Source organism: Lagenorhynchus albirostris, chromosome 6 (genome assembly GCF_949774975.1).
Source record: "Lagenorhynchus albirostris chromosome 6, mLagAlb1.1, whole genome shotgun sequence".
NCBI classification, from domain to species: domain Eukaryota; kingdom Metazoa; phylum Chordata; class Mammalia; order Artiodactyla; family Delphinidae; genus Lagenorhynchus; species Lagenorhynchus albirostris.
In genome coordinates, this window is record NC_083100.1 from 56,487,073 (window position 1) to 56,498,104 (window position 11,032).

An 11,032-nucleotide genomic window follows, 5' to 3' on the forward strand; every position below is an offset into this window, starting at 1 on the left:
CTCACCCTGGGCCCATGTGAACATCCCTGCCTGGGAAGTGCTCCTGGGGCCACCTCTTCTATGCAGTGAGTCAAGGGTCCAGGCCCCTTCCTTCACGAGGATCCTCCATCTTCTAGGCTCTCAGAGAATCTCACTGTCATCCCCAAGGACAGTGAGGGGGAGAGCTTGGAAGGTTGACAGAAGGCTTTATGGCCAGGCCTGGTGGGAGCCAATGTAGCTTCTGCCCACATCCCATCAGCCAGAACTCTGTCTCGGGGTTTCACTTAGCTCTCAGGGGGTGGGAAGAATAGCTCAGCTATGTGCTCAGGAAGGAGAGGAGAACTGGAGACTGGGGAACACTGGCTGTCCTAAGGGGAGATCTCAGAGCTGTGGGGTGGCTGCCAGACGGAACCCAAGGAAAAAGTCTCACCAGGGCCAGGGGTTCTGGAAAAATTTTACTGCTTGACAAAAAGAAATGCACAAGACTCCAGCTGCAGCCACTCTTGCCCGTGGCTGCTTCCTCCATCCTGGTATTTTTTGGAGCCTCCATCCTGGTTCTTCCAAAGTGCCCGGACCCAAAACAGGAATTGATAGGCTCACCCCAAAATATGCTTCTTGGGACTGATCTAGAACCTGCATATTCTCCGTGAATCTCTTTAATTGATTGCAGTTGAGCTAGATGGTGGAGCCAAAATGCTATTGCCCTGTCTTCATCAACAGTTAATCAAGTGTTGCAGAGGTAGGAACATGGAGGAGAAACAATCTGGATAACATGAAAGTGATGCTGGTGGCAAAGGGAAGGCAACTCGATTCTGTGGGAAGGGCTATAGCTGATCCATCTGTTTGCTAGTTGGTAAAAAATTATGTGGACAAGACCAAAATTGAGTATTGAGGCAAGAACTTCATTGAACATTACAAGATTTGAGTATGAGCACAGTTGAAGAGGATTCTGACACAGTAACAGTAGAAACTGTGAACTCTGTGACTTTGACTCGGGACGCAGACGGGAACCTCATTCTTCACTGCCCTCAGAATGAAGCTGATGAAATAGACTCAGAAGATAGTATTGAACCTCCACATAAAAGGCTTTGTCTGTCTTCTGAGGATGATCAAAGTATTGATGATTCCACTCCTTGCATATCAGTTGTTGCACTTCCACTTTCAGAAAATGATCAGAGCTTTGAGGTGACCATGACTGCAACCACAGAGGTGGCAGATGATGAGATTACTGAGGGAACTGTGACACAGATCCAGATTCTACAGAATGAGCAACTAGATGACATATCTCCCTTGGGTAATGAGGAGGTTTCAGCAGTTAGCCAAGCATGGTTTACAACTAAAGAAGATAAGGATTCTCTAACTAACAAAGGACATAAATGGAAGCAGGGGATGTGGTCCAAGGAAGAAATTGATATTTTGATGAACAATATTGAATGCTATTTGAAGGCACGCGGAATAAAAGATGCTACAGAAATCATCTTTGAGATGTCAAAAGACGAAAGAAAAGATTTCTACAGGACTATAGCATGGGGTCTGAACCGGCCTTTGTTTGCAGTTTATAGAAGAGTGCTTCGCATGTATGATGACAGAAACCATGTGGGAAAATACACACCTGAAGAAATTGAAAAGCTCAAGGAGCTCCGGATAAAGCATGGCAATGACTGGGCAACAATAGGGGCGGCACTAGGAAGGAGTGCCTCTTCTGTCAAAGATCGGTGCCGACTGATGAAGGACACTTGCAACACAGGGAAGTGGACAGAAGAAGAAGAAAAGAGACTTGCAGAGGTGGTTCATGAATTGACGAGCACTGAGCCAGGTGACATAGTCACACAGGGTGTGTCTTGGGCAGCTGTGGCAGAGCGGGTGGGTACTCGCTCAGAAAAGCAGTGTCGTTCTAAATGGCTCAACTACCTGAACTGGAAACAGAGTGGAGGTACTGAGTGGACCAAGGAAGATGAAATCAATCTCATCCTCAGGATAGCAGAACTTGATGTAGCTGATGAAAATGACATAAACTGGGATCTGTTAGCAGAGGGATGGAGCAGTGTCCGTTCACCACAATGGCTTCGAAGTAAATGGTGGACCATCAAAAGGCAAATTGCAAACCATAAGGATGTTTCATTCCCTGTCTTGATAAAAGGTCTTAAACAGTTACATGAGAATCAAAAAAACAACCCAACGCTTTTGGAGAATAAATCAGGATCTGGAGTTCCAAACAGTAATTCCAGTTCCAGCGTACAGCATGTTCAGATCAGAGCTGCCCGCTTGGAAGACAATACAGCCATCTCTCCAAGCCCCATGACAGCCCTGCAGATTCCAGTCCAGATCACCCATGTCTCTTCAGCAGACTCCCCGGCTGCTACTGTTGACTCGGAAACAATAACACTAAACAGTGGAACACTACAGACCTTTGAGATTCTTCCATCTTTCCATTTACAGCCCACTGGCACTCCAGGCACCTACCTACTTCAAACAAGCTCAAGCCAAGGTCTTCCGCTAACTCTTACTGCTAGTCCCACAGTAACCCTGGCGGCTGCCGCTCCCGCTTCTCCTAAACAGATCATCGTCCATGCTTTATCTCCAGAACATTTGTTGAACACAAGTGACAACGTCACAGTGCAGTGTCACACACCAAGAGTCATCATTCAGACAGTTGCCACAGAAGACATCACCTCTTCCATATTGCAAGCAGAACTGACAGTGGATAGTGATATTCACTCATCTGATTTTCCTGAGCCTCCAGATGCCCTAGAAGCAGACACTTTCCCAGATGAAATTCATCAGCCTAAGATTACTGTAGAGCCATCATTTAATGATGCTCATATATCCAGATTCAGTGACCAAAATAGCACAGAACTGATGAACAGTGTTATGGTCAGAACAGAAGAAGAAATCTCTGGCACCCACCTTAAACAAGAGGACGCACCCTCCCCTTTAACCCGGGCTTATGTTACTGAGGATTTAGGGTCTCCTACCATAGAAGAACAAGTTGATCAAACAACAATTGATGATGAAACGATACTTATCGTTCCTTCACCACATGGCTTTATCCAGACATCTGATGTTATAGATACTGAATCTGTCTTGCCTTTGACAACACTAACAGATCCCATATTCCAACATCATCGAGAAGAATCAAACATCATTGGATCATCTCTGGGCAGTCCTGTTTCAGAAGACTCAAAAGATGTTGAGGATTTGGTAAACTGTCATTAGGTAATTCTTAGAAACAGGTAGTTCAGGCAAAGAAGCCACACTGTTAATTACAACATCTCCAAAGAAATAGGAGCAACCCCCAAGAGGCTTAATTTACCATTCCTCTGGCTTTTAAATAGCTACAGTGCTCAAGCCACATACAGTGTTGCTGCTATGACTTTTTACCTCCTTTAAATATATCATCTGAGGTCTAGTCTTATGACAGTGTAGCTGAGTGGAGCACTGGGGTCTCTCTTAACTGTAGAGATTCTAGTGATCAGTGTTACTTGTCAGCGGGGAATTTCATTCACTTTAGCTGAGAGAAGTTTAAAATCACCAAAGCTTAACTACTGTTTTAAAAGCAGTAATATTCATCTCTAAAGATCAGACATGGCACTCTATCCAGTCTCAAATAGGCCTGTTTATATTTCAGAGAAGCTACATCACCATGGTCTAGAGCTTACCAGTGACCTTCTCCACAAAGCTTATCTTCTAAGTAGTTTGAGACTTGGGGTGTGGTGGTTACTTTTGGTTTACCCATTGCTGGCAGTGGGAGCTGATTTAGGCTGGGCGAAGAGGAAAGCATTAAGAGAATTAAGAAAATTCACTACAGGCTTCTTTGTTTTAATATGGATGAGAATAGGAAGACAAAATTCATGAGAAGCTAAGAGTTTTCACCCCCTCAGAACCCACTGTCATCAGTTTACAGAGTTAGCACTTTGAAGTAAAACTAAATGGGAAAGGAAGTAAAGTTGCCTATCCTATGCCATGACCTTTTATTACATGTCTTGCTATATAAGTTACCCAGGAAATAGTTGAGAAGAGGATCAGAGTTTGCCGTTCACTTAGTGCATTAACTGATGGGGGTTTGATATAACTTCTCCCTCTCAGGCAATTTAAAAAAACAAAATTTGCTTCTGTAATGAAAGGAAACAAATCAAGAGTCATTCCTATACCAGAGAAGGTTAAGCCAAAATTAGCCTCTAGGGCTTTAATGAATATGACCCCTATAGAAAAGTCAAAAAAAAACTTGTATAAATTATTTTATTTATTATTGTAATTAGATTTACACAATCAAAGTTGTCTTTTCACCGTCTTGTGTTTTTTGTTAACGTGAAATTGTAGTTATAAGCAAAAGTTGGTTGCCTAGGGAACAATAATTGTATATTCAGTTTAACAGAAATAAAAGAGTATTTGTCTTAAAATGCAAAAAAAAAAAAAAAAAAAGAAATGCACAAGAAGAAACTTTCCCTCTTGTCCTGCTGCTGTTGTGCTGGGACATGATAGCTGGAGCTGGAGCAGCCACCTTGTAACTATGAGAGGACACACCCTAGGAACACAGCCAACACACGGAGAATGGCAGAGCAAAAGAACGGCTGGGGACTTGGTGACATCAATCAATTGCTGAATTGACTAATTTTACAATTGTCCTACTCCCACCTTCTCTTTTGATCTCAAGTTATTATTGAGATGAATTATCTCATTGTTTAGGCTGCTTTTACCTAAATGGAGGAGGTTGAGCGTTGACAAGGGCCTAAGGGCAACAGAACTGAGACAGACAAAGAAGAGTAGGGGGCTTCCCTGGTGGCGCTGTGGTTGAGAGTCTGCCTGCCGATGCAGGGGACACGGGTTCGTGCCCCGGTCCAAATGTAGCAGGCAAATTCTTAGAAACTGAAACAATGTTTTCAACACAGGAATCAAGCCGAAAGATATAAAATAGGTGAACAACACTTAATGGAGTTATTGTGACATGTCACCAAGAATTGAGAAAATCTGTGTCTTTGCTTTCCTTCAAGATGCCATACCCTCCTAGCATCTTCTTTGCCATTTATCTGCTGCCAAAGTGAAAAAATAACCAACTAGTTCTATTCAGTCGGGGGCCAAGCACAGTAGGGGATGGTTTGGAACTCTTTCTGGCAGTCCAGCATCCCTTCCCCTTTCTTTTGCTGGCAGTCCCCTGTTATTCTTAAGGGAAACTACATACTCAGCCCCCTGCATGGTACACATTCTGGTGGGGCCATATATTGAAGTATAGTTGATTTACAATGCTATGTTAGTTTCAGGTGTACAGCAAAGTAATTCAGTTATACAAATTATATATATATATATATATACATACATACATATATATTGTTTTTCAGATTCTTTTCCATTATAGGTTATTATAAGATATTGAATATAGTTTCCTGTGCTATACAGTAGGTCCTTGTTGTTTATCTACTATATATATAGTAGTGTGTATCTGTTAATGCCACACGTGCCAAAGCCTCTGACCCTTAAAGAGGGTGATTAGGTGGACAATGAGAGAATAGAAAAACCAGGAATGATTCCAGAGGAAACCTCGGTGTCCCTCTGCTAAGAATTGTAAGACCAGGAGTGGCTAATTAGGCCTGGTGAGCAATTATTCTTACTACATATAGAATCGTGATATGACTAGAGCAGGAAGGAATCCTCGGCACACTGCTGCCTGTTCTTTTCCCAACTTCTTTCAGTTCTCTCCTAATCTCTCTCAGTCTGTCTCTCTGTCTCCTTACACCACACACGCACACACACACACACACACACACACACACACACAGAGGCTGTGAGAACTGAGAAACATACAGACATAAAACAAATGGAACTGAAAGAAATCCAACACCACAACCCCTGGTAACGATAATGATGAAGAAAAGCTGCTGCCAGATGCATCTTGTGATGACGCCAATGATCTAATTCTCTTATTATCAAAAGATGCAGGGAAAGGCAGCCTTGACAGAAAGCTTTGAAAAATCAAAAGAGTGCAGCATCACTGCAACTGTTATCTGATTTATGCCTTTTCAAAAACCAGGCTTGTGTCATATGCTGATAATAGACTGTAGCCATCAAAACGTTATTTTATCTGGTATCTTGATTTTAAAGAATTGTGGAAACTAGCAAATGGAACTGGGCTATTTATACAATGTTTGAAACTATGTTAGTCCACTAGGGGAAAACGACAGCACACACACAACAAAAATCAAAACCCAAACTAGATAATAATATAACGAAAAGCAATAGCCTTGATGCTATAAATGGTCAATGACGTGGAATGTAATTTTCAAATTAGAATGGACATTTTTCTTTCATAATTTCATAGTGAAAGTATGAATGAGTGATCAGTTGGTGTATGGTGCCCACCAGATGAGACCCTCACCCACAAAGGCTTGGGCACTGCCAGATTTCAAAGCCAGCACTGCCAGCAGATGGAGACTTGCGCTAAAGAAGAATCGACATCAGGAAACAACCTCATCTGTTAAGTTACGAGGGTCTCCTTGGAGCAGACATAACACACAAAAAAATTTTTCTTAAGTTTTTTAAAAAGTTTAAGTAACCGAACATAAAAACTCCCCAGAAGCATGACCTAATCATTTCACATTTCATGCAACTTAGAGAATACATCTTTTCCCTTAAATGACTAGACATTAATCAAATGGACCTCCACACTTGAGGAGATAAATGCCAAGCAAAGAAAAGGAAGGCTTCTGTATATTTACCTTAACTTTTAAAGCACAGACATTAGAAACGAATGAGGTTTTTGACCATTTATCATACAGAGAGACCAATTGTCTCACAGAAATTTTTATGTCAAACCACACCTGGCCATACATGTTTGTCTCTTGATTCATGAGCTCTAAATATCACATTGCAACATTGTTGGGCTTAAGCCAAAAGCAATGTTTAAAACTCCTTCTCTGCAGTCTTAAATTAGCTGCAATACTGGAAGGAAAAATCTGCCTTGATGATCCAAAACTAAAGATAATCTAAGTGTTATTTATTCAGTGTTTCAAACATATCATTTAATGGGGCTGGAGCAGTATATTGACCTTCCTAATGAGGTTTGACTAAAGCCAATATTAAAATTAATGTGCCCTCCCTGAGCACCCAGTGACAGAGTGTGAGAGGAACTGTCTCGGAAGGGTCTGTGTGGCAGGGAGACATCAGCCTGGCAGTAAAAAATGGCCTTGGACAACCCATATGCAGATGATCAAGAACTGTCTTCATCGCTCTTAGGGATTCCAGGAACCAACTTTTCAGACCAGGCTCAGTGTTCAATGATTAGAATATATTGGTAGAAAATATTGACTACAGTGGTTATAGCTTATGGAAACACAAGAAGAGAATATAAAAGCTCTTGAAAGTGGCTTTAGTTGGCAAGACCAGTACTGCATACATCAGAATGCCATGGTCATTGAAAACCACTGCAGGGTAGTATTTTTTTGTGTGTGGTACGTGGGCCTCTCACTGTCGTGGCCTCTCCCGTTGCGGAGCACAGGCTCCGGACGCGCAGGCTCAGCCGCCATGGCTCACGGGCCCAGCCACTCCGCGGCATGTGGGATCTTCCCGGACCGGGGCACGAACCCATATCCCCTGCATTGGCAGGTGGACTCTCAACCACTGCGCCACCAAGGCAGCCATGCAGGGTAGTATTAATGCTTAGGTCTGGCCAATCCTACAGCACATCTACACCCTCTTCTAGAGCTTGTATATATTCCAGCTTCACATGCATTTTTAAGCAGTTATCAAGATGCTCACTTGCTAACTGGTCTCCTCAAATAGTCCTGAGGCTCATTCCCAGGCATCAGAGAACATGTCACCCCTCACCCCGACTGCACAGCCAGTCCAGGCCAATGGTGACACAGGTGAATGCTGTCATCTTCATCTTTCAGCTGCCCCATTTTGTCCCCCTCACTCCCCTCCTCTCCCTGAATCTCCAGGCTCAAATGATTCATCATAGCTTATAGCACGATGTCTCCTAGAGCTCCAAGGTAGGTTTCAGAGTATGGCCTAGGAAAGCTTGCCCGCTCACTTCATAGTTGTGTGACTTTGGATAAGTTATTTTACCTTTCTCATAGTTTCTCCACTGGAACAAAAATTGGGGATAAGGAATGAAATTATATTCAAGAAGTTCTTAGTACCCAGAAGTACTTCTTTGTAATAGAAAGGCTGTAAGTGGAACAGGTTTCTCATTATTCTAAGTCTGGAGATTCTAAAACGGGATGCTGGTTTGTTTAATATAGTCCATCTGGATATTTCGAACTCCAAAGGGAATCTGAAAGACCAAATTACTCAATTCATCCTCTGAGGAACCATAATTACACTGGCTGCCTATGCCACTGTGTCCCAGACAGGGTAATTCCTATCTCAGATCCACTTTGGTGAAATCCTCAGCCGTGTTCTCTGAGCAGATGATTCTAGATGCTTTCCTTCTCGTTGTGTTTGAATTTTCAGCCCACGTGGACAAGACAAGCAGGTCAGGGAGCAAGGAACAAGGCAAGCAAAGGACAAGGACTGACTTTCTGGCGAACTTGCCCAACTTCCATTTCAAGTTTAGGATACCAAAATAGTTCTTCAAGTATGCTTGCAAATAGTGGCACTGCCCTTGAATATGTTCCCCTGGCTCCTGTCTGAGTCAGTGTAATGAATCTGCATTTTATAAGAGCTGAGCCTTGTCCAAATGAAGCCATGTAACTGTTAGAAATATTAATGGACTGTATCATCCCACACTTGACTATAAACTTCTAATTGTGTGAAGCTCAGTGTGGTGTCTAGAGCTAAATCGGAGTCTGCTTCCATCACTAATATCCACTGGTATTGTTCATTATTTTTCTAATGCCAACCCTAGGTACATCAGTGCTGGGCAGATCCCTGAGGAAAACAACAACTTTTGTTGTAGGTACTTGAGAGCAGTCATTATCACCATTGCCAATTAATTCATCAGTCAGCGCTTACCAAGCTGCCACCGAGAACAGGGACCAGCACGGAGCCCTGCTGAGCAAAGGGGCGGCTGGAGGAGTCTGCAAAGACTGAGCAGTTGCAAACAGGAGCCAAGAGATCTCTTTCCACATTGGAACTGTGTGACCTAAGGCAACTCACTTACCCCTTTTAGCCGTAAACTGGGAAAGACAGGCCACCTCCCGGAGGAACAAGGGACACAATGTGTATGAACGCGCTTTGAAAAACATTAAGCTTGACATAAAAGAAAGCATTCATCGTGACCTATGATAGAAAATACAGATCCTGTAGCACTAAGAACAAATCAGGTTAATGGGGGTGTATTTGCACCTATTTTCTTCCTTATAAATTCACGCCCCTCTCTTCCCACATTTCAGAACATTTTGAGTGGTTTCTCCACATTAGCAACCCCTATTCTCATTCAGCTTTAAAATCAGGTGCAGCGGCTTCTTTAAGCTGCACTTGCTTTGTCCTTGACAGAACCACATTCTATTAAAAGAACTGTCAAGTGTTGGCCCCTGGTTAAGATCAAGGGAAAGCTTAGAGAGGATTTCTTTCCCCCACCCCTACCCACCTGTTCCTTCCCCCACTCCCTCTTTTCTAGCTCCCTTCTGCTTCCTCTGAACAGGAAACACAGAATTCTCAGCCACAGGATGCTTCACCATCCTACAGGACACTGGACCTTTGAGCAGAAGTCACCACCACCACTGGGTCCTTCATCCCAGGCACCTACTTTTATAAGTTGCTTTTAATCACTTTGCAAAAATGTCCCTCTCTCCTTCCTTAAAGTTGCATTAAGTAAACATATTATCTTATGTTCTGAACAGCGTTTTCTTTTCAATAAATGAAGGAGAGAGGACTATTAGTTATCTCTACTGTTACAGTGTGTTGTGAAGCTCTGGATGGCATAATGCTGGTTGGCAAATGCGACTGTAAGTCTCCAAAGTTATTCAAGTTGCTGAGGTTTTCAGGATCTGGATGTTGGCAGAATTTGCCCACACCTAGCCCCGCCCTGCCAATTTAGGTGGTTAACTATCTGGGGAAAAGTAAATATAGAACACACAACTGCAGCGTTATAAAGGACCATGGCCGCAGTCCTGTCTAACCAGCATGTCCCTGTATATCTTCAAAACTTCCCTTTTGACTACATGGGGAATAATAATATATAGGCCTTCCTCAGTCCTAGAAAGAACTTTGCTGCCTCTTTCAAAAACACTGGGGCTTTTGCCTGCCACCTCATTTATAACAAACTAATTTATGCTCTGTAGATCAGAGAAATGGGTTGATTAGGAACAGATTTGTGTAGATTTGAATCTGCCCTTTGAATGATGGAAAAGCGTAAGCCTATTGCACTCTAAGGTTTAGAAGAAACTCTAATTCCATCAAGTGTCTCCAGTTGCGACAGTGAGGCCTATTAAAGGACAATCCCAGAGAAGCCTGAAAATAACGAATTGGCAGAAGATGTAGTATCACGTTTTACCAGCCATACCCATAAAGTTCTTTAGCAGAATATGTGAGGGTTGTACGTTAGCCAAGATGCCTTTATATATCACTAAAGGAATGATGACCAAGTTTGGGTCTTAAGACTTATCACCAAACGTTTTCTGCTGCTTTCCGCAAGGACAAGTAATAGTATGAGATCTGGTCCTGCTGGAGTTACTCTGCCGCATGAGTGGGGGAAGAAAGTTTGGGGAGGGGAAATTAAAGCAGGAGGAAATAATAGAAGGGAAAGACTCTGAACACCAACGAAATCCCGCCATTCCCTAACACAATTTTCTGTCAAATCTGGACCGTGTGAATTTGGGTAAGTGAAGAAAACTCCCTGGATGCTCTGGGAATACAGGAAGAAATGGTTCAAGGCCCAGATATACAGAGGAAAGGGGCCTGTGTTGGCTGAAGGAACTGGCGTTTTTCCTTTCATCCTTAAGAGTATAAATTGTAGAGGTGTGAACAAACAAACAAAAAGCCCAGTGAGACTATTTATGAGGAGAAGCAATAAAACCCACACAGATAATGTGTGACAGAGAAGGAGAAATGAACTTCCCAAATAGAGTACTAATGCCCCCTTCGTGGGTGCAACGCTCAAGATGAACGATGCCACCCT

At 42.8% G+C, this 11,032-nt stretch overlaps 1 protein-coding gene across 1 annotated transcript; it reads left to right on the forward strand.

Moving 5' to 3' along the window:
- The first annotated feature begins 483 nt into the window (after window positions 1-483).
- Window positions 484-4,386, forward strand: LOC132521754 (cyclin-D-binding Myb-like transcription factor 1). Its single transcript, XM_060151414.1, has one exon. It carries the CDS (start codon window positions 907-909, stop codon window positions 3,193-3,195), a length of 2,289 nt encoding a protein of 762 aa, XP_060007397.1. The 5' UTR covers window positions 484-906; the 3' UTR covers window positions 3,196-4,386.
- The last annotated feature ends 6,646 nt before the right edge of the window (window positions 4,387-11,032 follow it).